At 38.4% G+C, this 26011-nt stretch overlaps 2 protein-coding genes across 2 annotated transcripts; one reads left to right on the forward strand and one right to left on the reverse strand.

The window, feature by feature from the left end:
- Positions 1-79: 79 nt before the first annotated feature.
- Positions 80-4558, forward strand: LOC128213128 (mpv17-like protein 2). The gene is made up of 5 exons (XM_052918658.1): positions 80-1007; positions 1681-1842; positions 3169-3245; positions 3495-3623; positions 4170-4558. The coding sequence occupies exons 1-5, from the start codon at positions 842-844 to the stop codon at positions 4191-4193; spliced, it is 558 nt and encodes a 185-aa protein (XP_052774618.1). The 5' UTR covers positions 80-841; the 3' UTR covers positions 4194-4558.
- LOC128213126 (uncharacterized) lies at positions 4484-23639 on the reverse strand. Its single transcript, XM_052918657.1, has 17 exons — positions 23361-23639; positions 19598-19654; positions 18926-18953; positions 18103-18192; positions 17761-17909; positions 17347-17501; positions 16917-17062; positions 16469-16687; positions 15737-16288; positions 15310-15486; positions 14936-15106; positions 14532-14707; positions 14133-14214; positions 13738-13873; positions 13278-13479; positions 6218-6338; positions 4484-4755 (listed from the first exon to the last, which is right to left on the reverse strand). Exons 1-17 carry the CDS (start codon positions 23361-23363, stop codon positions 4544-4546), a joined length of 2676 nt encoding a protein of 891 aa, XP_052774617.1. The 5' UTR covers positions 23364-23639; the 3' UTR covers positions 4484-4543.
- Positions 23640-26011: the final 2372 nt, after the last annotated feature.

Below are 26011 nucleotides of genomic sequence, written 5' to 3' on the forward strand. Positions count from 1 at the left end.
TTAACAAATAGTTTGTAGTAAAATCAATCCATTAAAATCGAGTAGCGCGGGGCTCTTCATGAAGAAGGTAGCTGTCAAAACCACATGTCAACTTTGTTTACATTCTGGAATCGATTGAACATGCACATTTAATACGTTTATTCAGATGAAATATTGCTCATTTTCCAGACTTGTTGTAAATCAGTAATGTGATATCTTATGCAATTTCACACGGAACTTATTTACACGATTATTTCGTAATAATCTCGTTCTCTGCTTAATTAATTATCATTATAAACATTTACACATACATGCATCATTGACAGTCGTCAAGATCTCAACCTGTGTATTGTCTGCTAAGTAAATTCATATTACAATATCTCATTTACTTATATACTGGATCTGGTGTGATTTGTATTGCTTTACATTGTGAAAGGGAATCTGCCGCGAGTTGCAATCGAATGACCTTCATATTCAGCATTGAACGGCTCTATCGCTGATGTAATTTATGAATACATGCAGTACAATCGGCAGTGAAACAAGTAGATCGGGATTGTGGTAGAAAAAATCTCCAAACTTGGAATTTAAGTGTTTCAACAAATGTTATACACCGTCAGTTCTCTATTGCGTCATCACAATCGCCTTAATTCTTGATCTTGTATAATTAGTAGTCCGGTATTTGGAGTTTACAATTGCTTCGGTATTGCAACAGTCAGACCTCTGTGTATACTGTTCTTGTGTATATGAACATGGATATATTAATAAAGTATTATATTTTAACCAGATAATTATCTATATGAATTACAAGTGGTGGAATCTGCTGGTTGAGAAGTGTACATAGTCTGTTATTATCATCTACGGAATGAGCATGAGTAAAATTCGAACAGTTACCAAACGATTGTTCTCCAAGCACCTGTTGGCGACTAACACAGTGACAAGCTGTACGTTATTGTGCATTGGAGATAGCGTCATTCAACATATAGAACGGCTTGACAACCCTGGTGCCACTTTTAATTATCACAGGGCAGGTACTTGACCAAATGTTTTAGCAAATATCAACAGCTAATTATTTTGAATGCATTAAATTTATGTAATTAGTCGTCATTGTTATGTTATGAAGAACGACTGCATGTGTTCTAACTATTTATTATTGATACATATGATATTGGTGAGGATGGTACAGCTCTGACTGCTAGAGATAAACTGACCGCCTGTGTTGGCTGGCTGGCCTTATCATACAAGGTGAACTATTTATAGCGGGAGGAATTAATTCATTGCCGTATAATGTTACAGTCATGTGATAACATGTTACTATAAACTTATGGTTTATAACTATTCTGTGCTGTTCTAATGTACTGAACATTGCAATATATTTTTATGGCATGATATTCTTCAGTTAAAAACAGACATATTCTGAATGCATGCAGATCACAGTTGCATGTCAGACAAAACATACCATCTTCTTTAGATACGTCTTCAATAATTTTAAAGGCAACATGCACCATAGACAACGTTTTTTTACTTACATGTGACTTGTATACTTCTAATTAGAAATCATTTGAATATTGCAATAACATAGTCATGACATAACTTGCTACTCTGGTTTTAGTCGGACATTTCGATAATCTTTTGATAAATTACTGTGACAAAATTACAAAACAGCGGTATGATTAACCCCTGTATCATTTTTAATTATCAAAGGTCGGATGCTGTCAATGGGATTCCTGTTTGGCCCCGTGAGCCACGGCTGGTACAAGGTTCTGGATCGATTCCTGCCAGGGACTGCCCTGCGCACCGTTGTTAGGAAAATCCTCGCAGATCAACTGGTGGCTGGTCCCTTTTTCTGCTCAGCATTTTTCATGGGTGAGTATGTGATGACATGATGGTCGTTAGATGAAGTATAACACCGGGATGGGGAAGTTTCTTTAATGATGTTAAAAGGCCTTCCGCAGTGCAAATGACGGTTTGGGGGACCAAAAAATGAAAATGATTCAAAAGTTCATGTTTTATTTAGTTTTTTTGGAACAATCGTTTCAAGGGTAAAACTTACATCCTTTACAACATTTTTAGGTGTGATAAGGTTTCTTGATGCTATCTCTTTTAAATAAGAAAAGATATTAAATTAAATAGTGAAAAATAGTTAATAAAATCACTTCTCAGGTTACAAAAACGCAAATATCTTTCTTGGAGTAGAAGCAAATATCGCAAACCACAAGTAATTGTTGGTTTGGTTTTCTTGAATATTTCTACACAAAAATAGTATTTTATGAAAAGACTTCAAATGCTGATCAAATATTTAACCTGATAAAATCTATGTTCTTTCGTACAACTTGCTTAAACTCATGTAAGTCTGGCTTTGTATGAGCAGTTATATACAATAAATAATGACCAAGGTTATTATCCAACGATAAGAGAAAGTATTCCCGATTTGGGACTCTGAGTGGATAAATCTGTTAATTATTTGATATTCAATGACTTTACAATTAGCGCGTATGTCTCGGCGATTGATACTCCCTTGACCATTTCTCAGTTGACAGGTTGTTTCTCTGAGTATTTTCGATATAACCAGTGTTTGAACAATTAATAGTTTTTCTGGAGGTTGCGAGATTGTGTTTAAGCAGGATCTTATTATGGCAATTTTTGTTTAATAGAGCTCACCTACACTTCTATTATACCCATAATGTATTCATTACGTTCGTTTTTGTTTATTATAAAGTTTAAAGATTTATTCTTAAGAGACCCTGTCATAAGACCTGTTTTTTATTGTTTGGCTCCCGATAGCAAGGCCTTTATTATTATAAAATGACAAATTATAATGTATGTATTTATATTGATCTATTTTTTTAATTATCACTGTCTGATACTGCTACCTTCGCCTGGTGTCGTTGGAAACAATGATGTTTGAAAAAGGCCCTTTTCATATCGAGGTATGAAAGCGAAAACATTTTAACTTTATTGATATGTACCACAAAACTATCTTGCTATTGTACGATGATGGACTATCTGAGAAGAAGGTATACCACAAAACTATCTTGCTATTGTACGATGATGGACTATCTGAGATGGTAAACCACAAAACTATCTTGGGATAAATGCCTATATCATTTTTTGAAAATGACGAACATGAACTTGACACTGCAATACCTAGCTCAACAGGAAGTTTATTAAAAAAGTTTTCCTATCTTTCAGGGATGTCATTGTTGGAAGGGAAAACAGTCAAGCAGGGCTTTGACGAAGTGAAATCTAATTTCATCACAGTTTACATGGTACATATTGTTTTAAAAATATGTTTGCCCATAATTGTTTTTGAAGATATGTATTTTTCCGTTAATGTCGATAAGTATACATGCCCATATTGATCACTCTGGAAAAAACCTTTTAGTTTTTTATCAGATTTTACTAAAAACAATCCGTAGCTAGGCACAACGGTATTCTACAGCATGAAACTGGATCTGTTGACATTATTTGAATAATTAGAAAGTTTTTCTGCACTAAATATATATGTGTTTCTCCAGATCGACTGGTGCGTGTGGCCGCCGGCGCAGTTCATTAACTTCTTCTTCCTGCCACCCCAGTTCCGGGTCGTGTACGTGTCGACCATCACACTTCTATGGAACTGCTTCCTTTCATGGATGAAACATCGGGTACACCTCGGCCTTCTGTACAAATAGTAGTGTTGTTTAAAGAGCAGAATCTCGGCATGCCCCTTCCTGTACCTTTAAATGAATATCTTCCCTCCTGTCACTGTTATGTGCCCTTTGTAGCAGTATGGCCAGAGCAAAACGTTTGTTGAGCTTTAATGATTATATTCCATGCTGCTTCATTTTAAGATAATTCAAGTTAGTTTTTTACCTCATGATTTCTCGAGGACAAAGTCAAAGTATTGCTACAGCCTTAGTGTCGTTGATGCCGTTCAAAACAAACCTTATCAGTAGCATTACCACCGTCGAAGATATTAACATCAAACGTAATACACATGTACAGTATTAGCAAGTCCACAATAACTGACCCTGCATGGACGATTGGCTGAGTAATGTCCCTTCATCAACGGAGAGAAATGAATGAACGTCGGCATCCGCCTTTCCTTTCAAGTAAATTGAGAGTTTCCTTGTTCGTTTGACTTGTAAACACTACATCAACGTACGGGTACCATGTTCACAATTTTTCAAATTAATTTCATTGTGTTTTAGGAACACCATGATCACGCAGCATGAGTGGACACGAGGGAAGGTCCTGCTTCCCGGCGTATATATCAGAGGAATACAGTGGTTTGAATCCAGTCCTTTACTTGCCTCATGCTGCTGTTATTGCCTCGAAGTGACAGAGTCACTTGTATACCTGAATGATGAACATTCCGCTTTTAAGACGGGCTGTTCATATCTCAGTTGCAATGTATTTTGTGACATTTTTGGCTATAGTGATTTCTGGCACTGTTGTTTTTTTTTAAAACGTGAAATAAGAGGCAAACTAATTGATTATGGTTTTAGTGTTCATACACAATAAAGCGTGTTTCATATTTTATTGATACTCAGTAATAAATAAATGATTTAACAATTCATTCCCTCTATCGACTTTTGCCCGTGTACACATGAAAGTCTGATCGCCTACGGCGGCCATCTTTACGCCTCCATTCGTCTAGCCGCCCCCGGAAGAGGCAACAGAAGCAGCAAGCGACGGACATGGCGACCACAGTCACCCCCAGCAGGGCGGCAAGCGACCCGGCGATGTAGGCATTCTCCAAACACGCGGATACGCTCGCGTCCGTCCGATACTCCACTGCAAACGGAGATGTTTACCATGTGTGGACAATGTTAAGATAATAAACATTTTTATCAGCACTTTTCAGCTCCATCAATCAATAAAATTTATCTTCAGAAATACAAAGTTCCACTTGTTTCATTCAGAACATCTGCATAACTATGATAATAAAACTCATCCTCTCACACGCACGAACTACATATTGATTTGACAAAACGATGTCTGAATTGTTTTAAGTTCAAATTAAAACTATTTCAGACATTTCTATGGCGTGACAAATGATGCAATATTTTATCGTTGATAAATGTATATATTTATCCCCTGCCGAAAGGCAAGAGAGATACTGTAATGGTCGGCGTGTGTGATGATGTGGGTGTGGGTGTGGTGCGGGTGTGGGTGTGGGTGTGGTGCGGTGCGTGTGTGTTGGGCAATCTTGTCCGGAGTATAACTCTAATAAGTCTTTGTGTTATTGACGTTTCACTTCATGTTCTGATAGATCTCAATGAGGAAAAGTGCAGTGCACAGGAACTATAACTCTGGCTGAAGTATTTTGTTAGTTATTTTCCTTTGTTAATTTTCATACATATTCTTTTGTCCGGCGCATTATTTGAAAAGTCTTTAAAGTATTGACTATAACTTCCTTATACATATTTACCTCATTGTAGAGAAGTGCAATGCACAGAAACCATGATTCTGGTTGCAGTATATTTTGAGTTATTGCACTTTGTTAATGATGGTACTAATTTTTTGTCCAGCATAATTTGGAGTCTTTGAGGTATTGACTTCAAACTTGATATACAGATATATCTCACTGAGGAGAAGTGTAGTGCACAAGAACCGTAACTATGGGTGCAGTATATTTTGAGTTATTGCCCTTTGATAATTTTCATATTTTTTTTTTTATCCGGACCATAACTTGAAAAGTATTTGAGTTATTGAATTCAAACTCCATATACAGATAAATCTCATTGAAGTTAGGTGCAGTGCATAGAAACAATACGTCTGGCTGCAGTATTGTTTAATAATTGCCCTTTGCCCTGCATGTTCAATGATTGCCCTTGCCGTAAGGCGAAGTTGTTATTCGACGGGGATTGTAAGGCACTGTGATTGCTCTTGTTATCTAGTTTTTCGAAAAAAAAAAATTCAGTGCGACCAAATATTCATTCAAAAATTCAATAGATTCATGCAGTCAAAAAATAGTTTTCGTAAATCAATTATATTTGTGCTGAACAAAATATATTAGATTATTGAATGAATATTTGGTCGCACTGAATAAGTGTTGTTTTCAGTGTGCAATATCGTAATATATATTTCATCGAGTAAATGTAATGACCAAAAGCTATATTTTCACGAGTAGGTAGCCATACGTTTGTTTCAAAATAAATACTTCACGACTTTGAATAAATATATAAAAAAGAGACAATAGTTATCAACAATAGAATTTTGCACCGTTCGTCATGCCATAGTTTGGGTGTAATACCAGTTGTATTTTGATGAGCACCCCGAGGCGAATAAGGGAACACTTCGACGTCGGCTGTAATGTTTTCCGCCTGACCGTCTACTGCACGTTTTCTGGCTATGCCAGGAACACAGATATTGGTCTGAAAAAACAAACACACTGCATTTAGCGAAACGTCATATGATTTAATTATATTGACAAAATTATCAAAATAATCATAAAAATCTGTCCATACAAGAGAAAGTTACAGCCCAGACACGACAACCTATACTCTATGTCCTTATATGCAGCACTCCATTGTGAATAAACACTAAGTGTGACCTTGACCTTAGAGGTAGGGACACGTGTCTTGCACACGACACGTCGTCTTGGTATGTGGAACACATGTGGCAAGTCATTTTAAAATCTGTCCATACAAGGAAAGGTTACAGCCCGGACACGACAACCTATACTCTAATGTCCTTATATGCAGCACTCCATTGTGAATAAACACTAAGTGTGACCTTGACCTTAGAGGTAGGGACACGGGTCTTGCACACGACACGTCGTCTTGGTATGTGGAACACATGTGGCAAGTCATTTTAAAATCTGTCCATACAAGGAAAAGTTACAGCCCGGACACGACAACCTATACTCTAATGTCCTTATATGCAGCACTCCATTGTGAATAAACACTAAGTGTGACCTTGACCTTAGAGATAAGGACACGGGTCTTGCACACGACACGTCGTCTTGGTATGTGGAACACATGTGGCAAGGTTTTTTTAAAAATCTGTCCATACAAGGGAAAGTTACAGCCCGGACACGACAACCTGTACTCTATGTCCTTATATGCAGCACTCCATTGTGAATAAACACTAAGTGTGATCTTGAACTTAGAGGTAGGGACAAGGGTCTTGCACGCGACACGTCGTCTTGGTATGTGGAACACATGTGGCAAGTCATTTTAAAATCTGTCCATACAAGGGAAAGTTACAGCCCGGACACGACAACGTATACTCTATGTCCTTATATGCAGCACTCCAATGTGAATAAACACTAAGTGTGACATTGACCTTAGAGGTAGGGACACAGGTCTTGCACACGACACGTCGTCTTGGTATGTAGAACACATATGGCAAGTCATTTTAAAATCTGTCCAGACAAGGGAAAGTTACATTCCGGACACGACAACCTATACTCTATGTTCTTATATGCAGCACTCCATTATGAATAAACACCTAAGTGTGACCTTGACCTTAGAGGTAGGGATACGGGTCTTGCACGCGACACGTCGTCTTGGTATGTGGAACACATGTGGCAAGTTATTTTAAAATCTGTTTATACAAGGGAAAGTTACAGCCCGGACACGACAACCTATACTTTATGTCCTTATATGCAGCACTCCATTGTGAATAAACACTAAGTGTGACATTGACCTTAGAGATAAGGACACGGGTCTTGCACACGATACGTCGTCTTGGTATGTGGAACACATGTGGCAAGTCATTTTAAAATCTGTCCATACAAGGGAACGTTACAGCCCGGACACAACAACCTATACTCTATGTCCTTATATGCAGCACTCCAATGTGAATAAACACCAAAGTGTGACATTGACCTTAGAGGTAGGGACACGGGTCTTGCACACGACACGTCGTCTTGGTATGTAGAAAACATGTGGCAAGTCATTTTGAAATCTGTCTATACAAGGGAAAGTTACAGCCCGGACACGACAACCTATACTCTATGTCCTTATATGCAGCACTCCATTGTGAATAAACGCTAAGTGTGACCTTGACCTTAGAGTAAGGGATACGGGTCTTGCACACGACACGTCGTCTTGGTATGTGGAACACATGTCGCAAGTTTTTGTTTGAAATCTGTCCATACAAGGGAAAGTTACAGCCCGGACACGACAACCTATACTCTATGTCCTTATATGCAGCACTCCATTGTGAATAAACACTAAGTGTGACCTTGAACTTAGAGGTAGGGACAAGGGTCTTGCACGCGACACGTCGTCTTGGTATGTGGAACACATGTGGCAAGTCATTTTAAAATCTGTCCATACAAGGGAAAGTTACAGCCCGGACACGACAACGTATACTCTATGTCCTTATATGCAGCACTCCAATGTAAATAAACACCAAAGTGTGACCTTGACCTTAGAGGTAGGGACACGGGTCTTGCACGCGACACGTCGTCTTTGTATGTGGAACACATGTGGCAAGTTATTTTAAAATCTGTCTATACAAGGGAAAGTTACAGCCCGGACACGACAACCTATACTTTATGTCCTTATATGCAGCACTCCATTGTGAATAAACACTAAGTGTGTCATTGACCTTAGAGATAAGGACACGGGTCTTGCACACGACACGTCGTCTTGGTATGTGGAACACATGTGGCAAGTCATTTTAAAATCTGTCCATACAAGGGAAAGTTACAGCCCGGACACGACAACCTATACTCTATGTCCTTATATGCAGCACTCCATTGTGAATAAACACCAAAGTGTGACCTTGACCTTAGAGGTAGGGACACGGGTCTTGCACGCGACACGTCGTCTTGGTATGTGGAACACATGTGGCTAGTTATTTTAAAATCTGTCCATACAAGGGAAAGTTACAGCCCGGACACGACAACCTATACTCTATGTCCTTATATGCAGCACTCCAATGTGAATAAACACCTAAGTGTGACCTTGACCTTAGAGGTAGGGACACGGGTCTTGCACACGACACGTCGTCTTGGTATGTAGAACACATGTGGCAAGTCATTTTAAAATCTGTCCATACAAGGGAAAGTTACAGCCCGGACACGACAACCTATACTCTATGTCCTTATATGCAGCACTCCATTGTGAATAAACACCTAAGTGTGACCTTGACCTTAGAGGTAGGGACACGGGTCTTGCACGCGACACGTCGTCTTGGTATGTGGAACACATGTGTCTAGTTATTTTAAAATCTGTCCATACAACTGAAAGTTACAGCCCGGACACGACAACCTATACTCTATGTCCTTATATGCAGCACTCCAATGTGAATAAACACCAAAGTGTGACCTTGACCTTAGAGGTAGGGACACGGGTCTTGCACACGACACGTCGTCTTGGTATTTAGAACACATGTGGCAAGTCATTTTGAAATCTGTCCATACAAGGGAAAGTTACAGCCCGGACACGACAACGTATACTCTATGTCCTTATATGCAGCACTCCATTGTGAATAAACACCTAAGTGTGACATTGACCTTAGAGGTAGGGACACGGGTCTTACACGCGACACGTCGTCTTGGTATGTGGAACACATGTGGTAAGTTATTTTAAAATCTGTCTATACAAGGGAAAGTTACAGCCCGGACACGACAACCTATACTTTATGTCCTTATATGCAGCACTCCATTGTGAATAAACGCTAAGTGTGACTTGACCTTAGAGGTAGGGATACGGGTCTTGCACGCGACACGTCGTCTTGGTATGTGGAACACATGTGGCAAGTTATTTTAAAATCTGTCTATAAAAGGGAAAGTTACAGCCCGGACACGACAACCTGTACTATATGTCCTTATATGCAGCACTCCATTGTGAATAAACACTAAGTGTGATCTTGAACTTAGAGGTAGGGACAAGGGTCTTGCACGCGACACGTCGTCTTGGTATGTGGAACACATGTGGCAAGTCATTTTAAAATCTGTCCATACAAGGGAAAGTTACAGCCCGGACACGACAACGTATACTCTATGTCCTTATATGCAGCACTCCAATGTGAATAAACACTAAGTGTGACATTGACCTTAGAGGTAGGGACACAGGTCTTGCACACGACACGTGGTCGTGGTATGTAGAACACATGTGGCAAGTCATTTTAAAATCTGTCCAGACAAGGGAAAGTTACATTCCGGACACGACAACCTATACTCTATGTTCTTATATGCAGCACTCCATTATGAATAAACACCTAAGTGTGACCTTGACCTTAGAGGTAGGGATACGGGTCTTGCACGCGACACGTCGTCTTGGTATGTGGAACACATGTGGCAAGTTATTTTAAAATCTGTTTATACAAGGGAAAGTTACAGCCCGGACACGACAACCTATACTTTATGTCCTTATATGCAGCACTCCATTGTGAATAAACACTAAGTGTGACATTGACCTTAGAGATAAGGACACGGGTCTTGCACACGATACGTCGTCTTGGTATGTGGAACACATGTGGCAAGTCATTTTAAAATCTGTCCATACAAGGGAACGTTACAGCCCGGACACAACAACCTATACTCTATGTCCTTATATGCAGCACTCCAATGTGAATAAACACCAAAGTGTGACATTGACCTTAGAGGTAGGGACACGGGTCTTGCACACGACACGTCGTCTTGGTATGTAGAAAACATGTGGCAAGTCATTTTGAAATCTGTCTATACAAGGGAAAGTTACAGCCCGGACACGACAACCTATACTCTATGTCCTTATATGCAGCACTCCATTGTGAATAAACGCTAAGTGTGACCTTGACCTTAGAGTAAGGGATACGGGTCTTGCACACGACACGTCGTCTTGGTATGTGGAACACATGTCGCAAGTTTTTGTTTGAAATCTGTCCATACAAGGGAAAGTTACAGCCCGGACACGACAACCTATACTCTATGTCCTTATATGCAGCACTCCATTGTGAATAAACACTAAGTGTGACCTTGAACTTAGAGGTAGGGATACGTGTCTTGCACGCGACACGTCGTCTTGGTATGTGGAACACATGTGGCAAGTCATTTTAAAATCTGTCCATACAAGGGAAAGTTACAGCCCGGACACGACAATCTATACTCTATGTCCTTATATGCAGCACTCCAATGTGAATAAACACCTAAGTGTGACCTTGACCTTAGAGGTAGGGACACGGGTCTTGCACGCGACACGTCGTCTTTGTATGTGGAACACATGTGGCAAGTTATTTTAAAATCTGTCTATACAAGGGAAAGTTACAGCCCGGACACGACAACCTATACTTTATGTCCTTATATGCAGCACTCCATTGTGAATAAACACTAAGTGTGACATTGACCTTAGAGATAAGGACACGGGTCTTGCAAACGACACGTCGTCTTGGTATGTGGAACACATGTGGCAAGTCATTTTAAAATATGTCCATACAAGGGAAAGTTACAGCCCGGACACGAAAACCTATACTCTATGTCCTTATATGCAGCACTCCATTGTGAATAAACACCAAAGTGTGACCTTGACTTTAGAGGTAGGGACACGGGTCTTGCACGCGACACGTCGTCTTGGTATGTGGAACACATGTGGCTAGTTATTTTAAAATCTGTCCATACAAGGGAAAGTTACAGCCCGGACACGACAACCTATACTCTATGTCCTTATATGCAGCACTCCAATGTGAATAAACACCTAAGTGTGACCTTGACCTTAGAGGTAGGGACACGGGTCTTGCACACGACACGTCGTCTTGGTATGTAGAACACATGTGGCAAGTCATTTTAAAATCTGTCCATACAAGGGAAAGTTACAGCCCGGACACGACAACCTATACTCTATGTCCTTATATGCAGCACTCCATTGTGAATAAACACCTAAGTGTGACCTTGACCTTAGAGGTAGGGACACGGGTCTTGCACGCGACACGTCGTCTTGGTATGTGGAACACATGTGTCTAGTTATTTTAAAATCTGTCCATACAACTGAAAGTTACAGCCCGGACACGACAACCTATACTCTATGTCCTTATATGCAGCACTCCAATGTGAATAAACACCAAAGTGTGACCTTGACCTTAGAGGTAGGGACACGGGTCTTGCACACGACACGTCGTCTTGGTATTTAGAACACATGTGGCAAGTCATTTTGAAATCTGTCCATACAAGGGAAAGTTACAGCCCGGACACGACAACGTATACTCTATGTCCTTATATGCAGCACTCCATTGTGAATAAACACCAAAGTGTGACCTTGACTTTAGAGGTAGGGACACGGGTCTTGCACGCGACACGTCGTCTTGGTATGTGGAACACATGTGGCTAGTTATTTTAAAATCTGTCCATACAAGGGAAAGTTACAGCCCGGACACGACAACCTATACTCTATGTCCTTATATGCAGCACTCCAATGTGAATAAACACCAAAGTGTGACCTTGACCTTAGAGGTAGGGACACGGGTCTTGCACACGACACGTCGTCTTGGTATTTAGAACACATGTGGCAAGTCATTTTGAAATCTGTCCATACAAGGGAAAGTTACAGCCCGGACACGACAATCTATACTCTATGTCCTTATATGCAGCACTCCATTGTGAATAAACACCTAAGTGTGACATTGACCTTAGAGGTAGGGACACGGGTCTTACACGCGACACGTCGTCTTGGTATGTGGAACACATGTGGTAAGTTATTTTAAAATCTGTCTATACAAGGGAAAGTTACAGCCCGGACACGACAACCTATACTTTATGTCCTTATATGCAGCACTCCATTGTGAATAAACGCTAAGTGTGACTTGACCTTAGAGGTAGGGATACGGGTCTTGCACGCGACACGTCGTCTTGGTATGTGGAACACATGTGGCAAGTTATTTTAAAATCTGTCTATAAAAGGGAAAGTTACAGCCCGGACACGACAACCTATACTTTATGTCCTTATATGCAGCACTCCAATGTGAATAAACACCAAAGTGTGACCTTGACCGTAGAGGTAGTGACACGGGTCTTGCACGCGACACGTCGTCTTGGTATGTGGAACACATGTGGCAAGACATTTTAAAATCTGTCCATACAAGGGAAAGTTACAGCCCGGACACGAGTAATTGAGCCGGACGGACGGACAGACGGACAGACGGTGCGATTTTAATATGCCCACCTTCGGGGGCATAAAAACACTGCTGTCATTTTTAAATCAGATATGATACATTTAAAACAGCAATGCACATTATACGTTCATACCGAGCGAGAATATGATGTTACAAATGATTCATTTCTTGAATAGGTGCTACATTAACACCACTTAATTATTTTCTGTTTCATATGACAAGAACTTTAATATGTGTTCATTATTAAAGTTAGTCACTCAACAGAGTCGTACCGTACACGCCGTATCGCTGTCGGTGTAGCAGTACTGGGCTATGTCGCATGCGAAAAAAAGCTGGGCCCTGTCCAGGAACATGGCCACCTGGAACACCCCGCCGTACAGAACCTTGTGTTGCTCACCAGAGCCGATGTTAGTTCCGGTTTGTGCCGTGAAGTCGTTGTCGGGGGAGAACGGCTGGGGATTCCCCGTTATACACCTATGGCGCAATAGATACGGAAACACACATTTATAGCAGTTATGTTATTTCTTCTTAATTTCGATGACAGCCCAATGTCATACATTGTAGCTAATCGGTTCAATGTCCAGTCATGACGTTTGCTTTAAGCTAACTATACAATTCACTTTTAATAGAAGGCAAAATTAACGTTTACTGGTATTTCAAAAATTTGAAGAGTAGGAACTATAATCCAACACAATAAAGTTGTTATTTGTATGTTAAAAGGCAAAACTGTACCCGTCAGCTCCGGTCAAGGTAGTTGGGCTGGTAAAGGCGGCATCTCCGGCCACGCGGCAGTTAACCGGACGGATGGAAATGGCGGCCGCGTTAGCAGCTGGGGCATCCTCATCCACCAGCCCGTCCCCGTCATTGTCTGTAAGAGGATTTGGGATGGATCAAGATCAAGATTCATTTCAAGGTTAATTTGATATCTCCATGTTGATATTGAGTTTGCCAATCTGAAAGCGGAAATGGCATATCGGGGATTCATTCAACGTAAACGCTTTAACTATCACATGGTATGGCAACTAAATTCAGTGATATATGAACGTGGTTTTGACAATAAAACAAGGTAATGAAACATAACAAAACAATTATCCAAACACCAATTTTTCTTCATAGTAACTTAGTACCGATGTTGTCGACGTTATCCTCGTCGATGGCCCCGTCGCAGTCGTTATCGAGCAGGTCTCCACGTCGTCCCGCCGGGAAACACTGAAATCACGAACACGGACATGCACGTGGCAGTTAACAATGGGGTTTCCAGTTTCACTGACGTCGTGAACGGATATAAAGATATGTAAACTTAAAAAACATTGTTTCCATACAGAGCGTTGAGCTCTTCGGAGAATGATTTTTTGTCAATATGCACATGCAACACATTGTAGCATTTAATATCGTATAACTTAAACGTTACCATTTCAACAGGTTTGGTATCATAGGTGATCTCTTCATGTACTACAGCCCTACTTTCTTTTTATTGTCAACTATTGTTTCCTGCTACAGCAAAACAAAAAAATATTGGCACGTACGTAATTGTATTCCGAGTATCTGATGCCATGTGGTAGGAACGCAATGCCAATATTGGACGGTGACGTGTCGCCAGCGTATAACATGGCCACCATAGTGGACCCATCTGACGTTGTGAAAGTATATGTCTGATCTGCCGGTAACGCAATTCCAGGTCCAAACACAAAACCACTGGGTCCTAAATGCAATATAACCATATTCTGGTATTACCAATATGTCAACTCAACTTTTATCCGCATGAAATACATAAAGCATAGCTCATTCTTTTTGAAACACAATTACAAATGTACGAGTATATAAGTGTATTCCATGAAAGAGACGGGGATTATCATTTAGTCTTTAAATTCGAATATAAACATTTATTTCCTTTTATATACCGTTAATATTTAAATAAAAACACATTTACCAACAACCTCAACACTGTTGGAGAGAGTGAGGGTGGCTGCCCCTAGCTGGACGTGGGTAGAGCTGGACTTGAGAACGAATGCGGAAGTGATGCCATATCCGGGACCGTGCGCCGTCAACGTAGGCGACCATTGTTGCACGGATGGAACCACGAGCATGGCATGTTCAAAACCTAAATTTGAAACAAAGTACTCACAACTATTATACAAAACAGAAAAAAACAGAGTTAATTTGGCCATGCATATCAGTTGTGCTGTACTTCCAATTAAGAGTACACGATGGTGCATTTATTTTATGAAACGATAAAAAAAGTATGACATGCTGTCGAAGCATACATTTATCTAAAACATGTTTTGTATATACTATATTGAGAACCTTGTGTAGCTGTTGGGTTGCCAACCACCTGGACGACCATGATTGGTTGATCCGACGTTATTTCGCACGGCGACGTCGATGCAACATCAATAATAACGGGCGGTATTTGCCCCACCGTAAGTGTATATGTGTCAAATGCGCTGATGGTAGTATAACGTTTGACAGTCGTTGTAACACCTAGAAAATAGAAATTCACAATACCAGACGTGGCAAAGCATGTATGTAGCGATTCTGAAGCCGATACATGTAAAAGAAAATGTGTTGTATTTAAAATGTTTCACTTACACTGTTTAATACAATTTCCTACCAAGAAATATACCGTAGGTACTTTTGTGTATTTGTTTGGAAATTAAAATCGTTTATAAAACTTCTACATGTATATGTATTTGTAATATTAAACACAAACATGTGTGTGTTATAGACAAACCAGGTGTAACTGCTTGGACGATATACGAGGTGACTCTCCCGTCGGAGACCGGGATGGCGGGCGTAATTACGTAGTGTGTGCCAGCCTTGTTTGAGGGCGGCAGCTGAGCGGCCATGTGATCCGTGTTGTACTTCCGGTTGCCGCTGATCACCGACACGGGCAGGTTTGAGACAATATGGTGCCCTGTTACGTGAGCATGATCACTGGTTGAAATAGTCTGGGTAAGATGAAAAGCTTCGTATTTATTCAAGGTCACAGAAAATGTATCACCGGCAGAGTATGTAGCAACGTCCAACTGAACAGTGTGGGATATTCCAGCCGGGATTGTAATATCAATCGTAGTGGCGTCGTTTTGAGCAACTACCATGAACTCAGAGGCGTCGTTGGCTGACGGCATTGAGACAGTGTAATACTCAGTTCCGGTTACGTCATCAGCAGGTAGGGCTGTATAGCAGTCGGCACTGTCGGCCTCTACGTTACAAACGAGGACAGCGATCTCCATGTCGTATGAATCCACCTCTATACCGATCGGAGCAACCTCCGCCACTCCGCCTAGAAGTTCAGAAAGCAGAAATGATATATGTGAACAATGTGATGTACATGCACAATATAGTATTACGTGTGCTTCATGGTATTAAGAATATGTAGCAGTTTAATGAAATACAGGGACCGGAGTGTATTAACACAATACGGATTTGTGACAACGTATGTTTTTGAGACTTGAGAACTTGCCCTCTGAGCATCCCATAAAGTCAGCATTAAATGACACGGTCTGTGGGGAACCGTCCGTAAACTCGTAATCAGTGTGGCCAACGGACGTCGTGACGGTGACGTCAGTGCGAATGTTGTAACGTGGTCGTATGTGGAGGAACAGTTGGCTCGAGGATGTCCCAGAAATGACGTCATTTCCAAGGAATCCGACGTAAAACTTTGTTCCATAGTTGTCAGGACCTTCAATTGAATTCGTGTTGTGAAAATTATGCACTGCTGCAATGTTCCCATTCAGAAGAACAAAATTATAAACCTATATTTACATTTTGCTGTTGTTTATTTCAACATTATAAATCGCGCAGTATAAAACTTCGGCATACCTTTCTATCAAAATAAATTTAATATAACAGTGGCTATATGCTATAAGATGATAATGCTAAAACGAATTTCGCCCATAAAATGGTCTCACCTTGCTCGATAGCGGGGCTGAACTCCACTGAAAGGAAGGCCATGTCACCGACGGCAACGGCAGAAAGCGGCCGCAAGGTGGAGCTGTCCCGGATCCGCAGGTAGGCACCCGTCTGTGGGGGCTGGACCACAATCACAGGCAGGGTGCTGTACGGAGGGAGGTGTAACCAATGATTCAACGAAATAAAACATAGCACAACCTATAGACATTGTGAACTAGTATACATGCACGAAAAACATAAACGAATGAAGTGGCCAACAACAATAATTAAAACAGACATAATCCTGTGACAAAAGCTTTACATTACATAAAACTAGACTTGCTAAAACACTTATAATAGTCTCCATGTTTGTTACCATTTACCTTCAACTGTTTTCATACAGCATTTTGTAACACTACATATGAACAATAAATCCATTGACTTTCCAACCTGGCATCTATCTCGTCCACGTTGAGAGTGGTTCCCTCGAGCAAGTCGGAGCGGCACTGAAGGCTGTAAGAGCTGTCGTCCACCGTCAGCAGGGTGTCCGAGTACGCGTATACGCGGAACAGCTGGCTCACCACGTAGTACGTTCCCATGTCCGACTGTTCGTATGGAGAGGAAGGTGATACTTCTGATATACGTGTAGGTGAATGCAGTGTACTTAATGCCATCAAACTTATATATTAACCTACTTTTAGTTACAATGAAGGGACTAGTAAATTATAATGTCGGAATGTGGTAAAGACGGCGCACTCAATTGGTTTAGCTTTATGAAATAAAAACATTTCTTATTGGAAACGTTGTCAGTTCCGTTTGAATTAATATAGAAATATGTAGAGACACTCGACAAATATTACTCACAACACTTGCACCACAAGGAGGCGTGCCGGACGTGACGTCAACGTCAGTGGTTATCTCAACGGTGTCAACGCTTGCGCCGTCTGCCACGCACGCGTCTATCCGGTTAGCAGATAGAGACGTATCACCCACGGCCGCATCAAACCCGTACACTGATATGTGAACACGGGAATAAAAAACAACAACATACTGTCATAATAAAGATAAAAGTTACTTTTATTATTCAAATGATACATAACTACAGGATACACGCTCTTGCGGTATTGGTACTATTTTCACGACTTTTTCTTGACAAAAGCGCCATACATATACATGTGTGCTGAAATGTCATGTAGTTGTATTTACCTTTGAAAACTGGATCTGAGTTTAGAACTATTCGGAATATTATTCGCACAATGTTTGGGCTGCCTGCGACTTCATTGCAGGAAACAGTGGCTGAAAAACCCCACATGTGTATATTATTCGCCACTAATTCATTGGTCAAGAATTAAACGAAAACCATTAATTAAATTGCGCCAGGTTTAGAAACTGATGATTTCAGATTGGTACAAACATTAATTATATGGTGGATTTTATACATACATATTGAGATTTGTATGATTCTGATTTTTTAACGTGAATTCAAGCACAAAATGAGTGGTTGTTAATTGAAGTAAATCTAAGGAAAGTGATAGCTAATATTTTCAATATGATCATTAATCTCGGGTGAAATCATTTGCACTTCTGACAAATAAGTATTTTGAAATTATAATGTATGTAACTTAGAATATATTGCTTTTATTTGATGTGTCAAGAGATTTGATGTCAAAAACCTGACCAAGTATGAAATTAAAGGACGTGACGACATTGCGAGGCATTTTGAGATTTGGTGATATGGGTGGGGTCTTATTGGTGCGACTACGTACAAAGATATTGACTCATATTCAAGAAACATGTAAAAAATAGCAACAACAACAACAACAGCAACAACAGTAGAAAACCAACAACACAAAACTAGAAGCAGACGTGCGTTTGTGGCGTTTATTACCCACATCATTCGCTTTGGTACATAAGGTAGATAATTTAAGTTTGAAATAATATAATTTTCTTATTCCTTTTTTGAAATATTAGCTTATCAAATGATATTGTATACAAAATGGGTGACGAAGCGCATTATAATCTGACTCACCTATTTTCTGGCAGGTGGAGAAATCAATCTGAAAAAATAAACCAACCTTTTTAATAAAATGAATAGATAATTGTTTGTGTCAGTTTAAGATCGCAATATATTTTACGTCACTCGTAAAATATAGCTTTTGGTGTTCACGAGGTGAAATATACAGCGATTTTATACAAAAAAACAACAGTTTTCTGTTTGTCATATGCCTTAAAAATACATCCATTGACATATAATTGTAGATTTTAGAAAATGTAGTCGATGAAATTCTGTCCCAGCCCTGTACTCACCGATCTTTGATATTGGAGTGGGAGCAGGCTAAACTTTTAATACATTAAAACATAATCTCATCAAATATTAATTTATTTAATTTATAACTGTTTTACATATCACCGGAAAGCATATAATTATAAAGTAAGATATATATATATATGATTGTTCAAATTTGATTTATCCGAGGGAAACATGCTGATCTAAAATAATAATATTTGTTATACATGTAGTATTATTATATTGAACTATTGTTTAATGCCACAAATTCATATGTTATATGTTTAAAAGAAATACACTGGAAATGCAATATGTTTTGTTCTGACATTTTCAACTGCACTTAAATTCATGTTCTTTTAATTAAGCAATGAAAAGAAAGATAAAGTCCACCAAAGTTTGATTTTCTAACCATACCAGTCTCAAAAGGAGAAGGATGAACACGCCATTCTTACACCATCGTCTCCCATTTTCCTGTAAATAAAACGTGACTTTTCAAAAGACCATACACATTAATTGACTTGTAATAATTGAAAAAGTAGGCTTTAAATAAGTAGGGTTTTGCTAAATTTCAAAATTAAAAACCTCGACACTAGTTATGTTAACATATTTATGTGTGCACCGTTACAAAGTTAGTGTTTCTTTGGTCTTCTAAACAAATAAGGCGGCAAGCGGGCACAAACGCTAATTTCTAAGTGTTGAGCGCGAAATACCTCTATGCTAAGCCAACGCGCATCCGCGAGCGTCTTATCACTTACTTAGTAAAATAAATTGATGATTAAAATTCTGCAAAGTTAATAAATGAATTGTAACCAGTATAAAAGATGAAAACACTATAGAGAGAAACACAAATTAATAACTGATGCCAGCTATTTAAATGAAACTACAGATTTGATATTTTCATAGAAAGGACTAAAATGATTTTAGTAAAATCCTTTATTGAAAAGAGTCCCGGAACACTTTATTATGGTAGTCCTGTTCAACATTATTTTCGTATTTTCGGCCAAAGTATTATAATACATTTATTTTAGTAAATAAGCATACAGCCGTTATTGATTAAAATCAGGTAAAGCGATGAATAAAAATAATGGCTAGCCCATTTTGAAGATGGTTTACAAAAACATTGTAGACCACTAACTGGTCTAAGCATATCCCATGATTCCACAAAAGGAATACAGAAAATCGCATTTCTAAACAGTATTATCATAATTTTATGATTATTATGAGTTTACTTCAATAATCGCATATTACATTTGCAGAGATAGTAAAAATTATTGATATGCAATCATAAAATCAGCTTTACTAAAACTTATTATTTCCATTAAGAAAAACTATCAAATAAAACTAAATTTGAGGACATTGGCCCTTTAAAGCTGCACTCTCACAGATTGAACGTTTTGACAACTGTTTTTATTTTTTTTGTCTTGGAACGAACCAATTTATGCGAAATTGCATGTAAACAAGACATTTAAAACTGCTAACGAAAAATCAGATTGCAGATTTTTATATTTAAGTTAAAAAAAATGATGTTTTATGCATTTTTCTTAAACCGTTAGTAACGGTTTTAGCCATAAAACATTAATTTTGGAACGGAAATATGAAAATCTACGATCTGATCTTTTGTCAGCAGTCCTTTATCACTGATTTGCAGATACAAACGCAGTTTTCCTTATTCTTAGACAAAAATAAAAAAAGTGAAAAAACGGTAAATCTGTGAGAGTGCAGCTTTAAACGAATCATGATAAAGTGATTTCTTTCTTTTTTAGTGCGCTGATTATCTTTTTTGAAGGTATTTCTTGTTTCGAGATGTTTTATAAAAATATCGAAGGTATTAATCTTGCCACAATCAAACAAATTAAATAATTGCTAAGCCGTTACCTAAGTAACATATTTAACCCCCATTAAACAAATATTAAACAAATACAAGGTAGCTCAGTGCGGTGATAAAGGTTATAAGTAGCAGTTTAACATTATAATGATATCAAACATAGAGTAGCTGTGACATATGTGCCTTGAAGGAGTTGCATAATACAGGATCATTTACCTTCCATCAATGGTGATGGCATGTCATGTACAAAAGAATATCATATTTCTGTATTGTGTTTTTATTATAATATGATATCTCAAGGTAGGATTCTAAAGGTAGGTTACAAGATGTACGTGAAGTTAGCGGTCTAGCGGCGTGAAGTTAGCGGCCTAGCGGCGTGAAGTTAGCGGCCTAGCGGCGTAAAGTTAGCGGCCTAGCGGCGTGAAGTTAGCGGCCTGGCGGCCTAGCGGCGTGAAGTTGGCGGCCTAGCGGCCTGGCTGCCTAATTATTTTTTTCTATTTCCAAGCAATTGTTAATGCGTTTTTTTTTTTAAACAATGATAAGTCAAAGTTTTTTTATTCATATAGTTACATACCGGCTTTAAATTGTTATCTATTCAGAATATTTGTCTTTACCTTTTATTCTATTATTGTTGAAAACAACTGTTTTATGCACAAATTATCACTCTGAAGCGTTTTCCAATTTTTTTAAAACAGTCTATCAAGCACTTCAGTGACCTAACGGCCTAGCGGCGTGAAATTAGCGGCCTAGCGGCCTAAATTGAATCCTATTTCAAAGCATGTTTACATGCATTTTTCTTCTAAAACAATGACATTTTAACTGTTTTTATGCACACATTAACACATTGAAGCGATTATCAACATTTTTATTTTCAAAAACGTCGATAAAGCAGTCAGCTAATTTAAAACATTAAACATGCCTGTTCTTCTAAAACAATGATGTATTTACTGTTTTAATGCACAAATTATCACTCTGAAGCGAATCTATCGAGCACTTCAGCGGCCTAGCGGCCTAGCGGCGTGAAGTTAGCGGTCTGGTGGCCTAGCGGCCTAAAATGGTTTCCTATTTCAAAGCATGTATACATGCATTTTCTTCTAAAACAATGACATATTAACTGTTTGAATGTACAAATTAACACTTCGAAGCTATTAGCGATAATCAACATATATTTTCTTCAAAAAAGTCGATTAAGCAATCAGCTATTTCAAAGCATTAAACATGCCTGTTCTTCTAAAACAATGATATATTTACTATTTTTATGCACAAATTATCACTCTGAAACGTTTTTCAACTTTTTTTCAAAAAAGTCGATCGAGCACTTCAGCAGACTAGCGGCGTAGCGGCGTGAAGTTAGCGGCCTAGCGGCCTGGAGGCCTAAAATGCTATCCTATTTCAAAGCATGTATACATGCATTTTCTTCTAAAACAATGATATATTAACTGTTTTTAAGCACACACTATCACTCTGAGGCGATTATCAACAGTTTTTTTTCTTCAAAAAGTCGAACAAGCAGTCAGCTTTTCAAAGCATGTGAACATGCCTCTCCTTTTAATATTTTTTTAATATATTTTCTGTTTTTATGCTTTGAAATAGTATTCAATTTTAATTTAATTTCACGCCGCTAGGCCTCTGAAGTGTTTGATCGACTTTTTTGAAAAAAAAAAATATATATTTTTTTTTTTTTTAGGCCGCTAGGCCGCTAGGCCACCAACTTCACGCCGCTAGGCCGCCAGGCCTCTTGGCCGCTAACTTCACGCCGCTAGGCCGCTAACATCACGCCGCTAGGCCGCTAACTTCACGTACATGGTTACAAGAAAAATAATACGAGGAAGCAATACATAACTGTTATATATATATAGTCTAATACTTTTACTAGTATAATTTTAGTACTTTTGAATTACTATTCTTAATGTGCAGGCGTTATGAAAGATTTTCTTATTGTAAATTATATTCTTAATGTCTTAATCTTAGAAGTATCAACTTTTTTGGAATTATTTTTACCGCCTGTGCTTTGCAAATTGGGGAAAAAGTTGACTTTTGGAAAATAACAAAATCAGGCCAAAATAGCTAATATAATGGTAAATATACATGTTCTAACTTTTTATGCATACGGTATGCTGTGAAAGAGTAAGTTTTGTCAAGATTTTGTTTATATTTCAAGAAATCATTGCTTTTATGTTCATTTACGTAATCTACAGTAATCAAATTGGAAAAAAGGGAAAAATGGACATTTTTTGTAAGGGGAAACAGCCTTTGGAAGGCAGTAAATTGCACCAAAAATCACTGAGTATAATACACTATTATGTTCTTATACAGACTAAATTACATATATAAATGCGTAAAGATACGTACCATTTTGCTCTACTTTTAATCCGATTCTTTTGATGCACATTTCAAATCATTTTTCATCTTTTTAAGTGCTAGCAAAACAACAACACCTGTGCTTCTTGAAAGTCCATCAACATAACCGAATAAAGAATTAGTAACAATATAAATAAAGTGTCATTGACATGTAACCGCTATATCAGTCCATATCGTACTGTAAGAACTGTGATTAACACGCTAAAAGAGATACTGCGTTCAAAACAGCTTTCTGTACTTTACATAACAATACACTTGTGCGAAATTTAAGCGAAATCCCACCTCAAATTTTCCGAGACTACTATTACTTCAATTACAATTTTTGTAATTTCTTAAATGTGATTTTATTTTCTTATTTTAGCATTGCCATATCATTCTCGTATGCCATATTCCCTTGAAAACCAATCATTAAACGACACAAGAAATTAAGCACGATAAATTAGTCCTACAAATGACCACTCTTATATGCGGGCAAAGTCCATTCATACAACAAATTAAACCATTACCTTCATGCTTGATGGACGAAAATGGGTGTAGGGAGAGAGTTCTTCTTTTGCCTTATTTATTTTTTATATTAAGATTTACACTATCAGTATATAGCATCTTAATAATCATAACGAGTTTTACAAAATGTTCTCGTGTTTATACGTCGGTCTGACAGTTTTCTTTCTGGTTCTCATTTAAAATTTCAGCATGAATTATCATCATAATATCTGACAAAGCTTCAAAGAAATTAATGTGGGTGAATCAATTTTGAGCAAATTGCATGACTTGTGAAATCAAATAAATTTCACTATTGATATTTCAGATTGGAACATTACCCGATAAGCAAATTAACATGTAAATTATTTGCAAGTTCATCGTAAACTAAAAATGCAATTTTAATTGTGAAAAAATACATTTATGGCCAGGAGTATTTTATTTCTCATAGAATTTCTACAAGACCAGAAATAACATTTATTTAAATTAAGCATAAAAAAAGTTCATCGCCACAATGATATGTGTAGAAACTATACATTGCATCTGACAATTATAACATACGTAATTATAATGTACATGTTACATTCAGGGGCGGTCCCAGGATCCGACGTAAGAGGGGGCGTGACTAAGGGGCGTAACCATTTGAATTGCGCCCCTCCCTCAGACCCGAAATTTATTTTGTTTAATTTGTTGGCAGGGGGTTTGGGTACTCCCCCAAGAAAATTTTAACAATTTCTTGTCAACAATGGTGCATTTTGGGCATTTTTTAAAATAATTTTTCTCCTATATTGAAAAAAAAGTTAAGACGGACAATTTTAATGGGGGAGGGGCACCGGCAGCGCCCCCTGGGTCAGTTGGGGGGGGGGGGCAGTTGGCTGACAATGGAAGTTTGGAAAATGCATAGAAGACACCAAAATGCACCATTTCATACACTAAAAATATATTGGAGGAGGACCTCATCCCCTGCCAACATCTAGATATATAGACGTTTCGAATTTACGTGCATACTGAACAAAACATCGTACCAAAACTAACCCACGCTGAAAAACATGCAAATATAACAAAGTCTGAATTAACTCCAGTAAAGTTGATACCTTTGTAAAGGATATGGATTTTCTGGACTCATTACAGATAAACATCGCAATATATTACCCCTTAAAACATGTGACTCGAATGAATCAGTTAAACACATATTGGCGGGAGGACAACCTACTCAACAATTTACGTCATCAGTTAAAAGAGCTCTATCCCAAAGAGATACAAGTCCCTGCATAGAATGGGTACTTCATCTTATAAGGTCATGAAATATGAAAAAGGAAGATTAAAATTTACAAAATTACATAAGGCATACAGCACACTTTGAGAAAAAAGTTATGGGTACCTCTGGTGCATATAATTATATTTGTATATAAATTTGAAAAGAGTAAGGGTACGATGAATTTGGGACCGGCAATGGTGCTCGAGTCCTCGGTTTATTTAGGTTTCAAACCAACGTCAGTATATTTTATATGAACATAGAAGGAATAATGGTCGGGACTAAGCATTGACCTCGCCCGGTCGCAAAGTCTCGAAAGACCGCCTGTTCGAACGATCGCAGTTTAACTGAAACATCGGATCACTCGATGTTTTAGCTCGGACCCCGGCGTCCTCGAGCGTTCGCAGTTTTACTCTATTGAAATAGAGGTGTCAAAACTGAAATGCATGTTCCCATTTAATGTCATTCAATGTCCATACCTTGATGAAAAAAGTGTTTCTATGTTTCTTAAAACCAATGCTGTAAATGCTGGGTATCAAATGCTTTGTGATGAAACATAACATAACATAACATAACATAATTTTATTAAGAATTAAGCATATACAGCTTATCATCATTTACATGTTAATAGATCATAAATGTACACATACACAAAGAATGGCATACAATACCATTACCAAAACATGCATTTCATCTCATATAATTACACGAGAGAAGGAAATGATACAATATTCTATTGCACAATATTAATAATAGTATCTCTTAATTTAGAGGCTTTAATAATATATACAGCTATTTTATGCAGGAGCTGTTTACTCTTTACATTTAGTAGTTTAACAAATTTGAACATGCTAGGCCTGTTTGTATAATACGGAGGGATATAGTCTCTCCTTAAGTCACTATATAC

The sequence above is a fragment of the Mya arenaria genome, chromosome 13, assembly GCF_026914265.1.
Source record: "Mya arenaria isolate MELC-2E11 chromosome 13, ASM2691426v1".
In the NCBI taxonomy this organism is placed as follows: Eukaryota; Metazoa; Mollusca; class Bivalvia; order Myida; family Myidae; genus Mya; species Mya arenaria.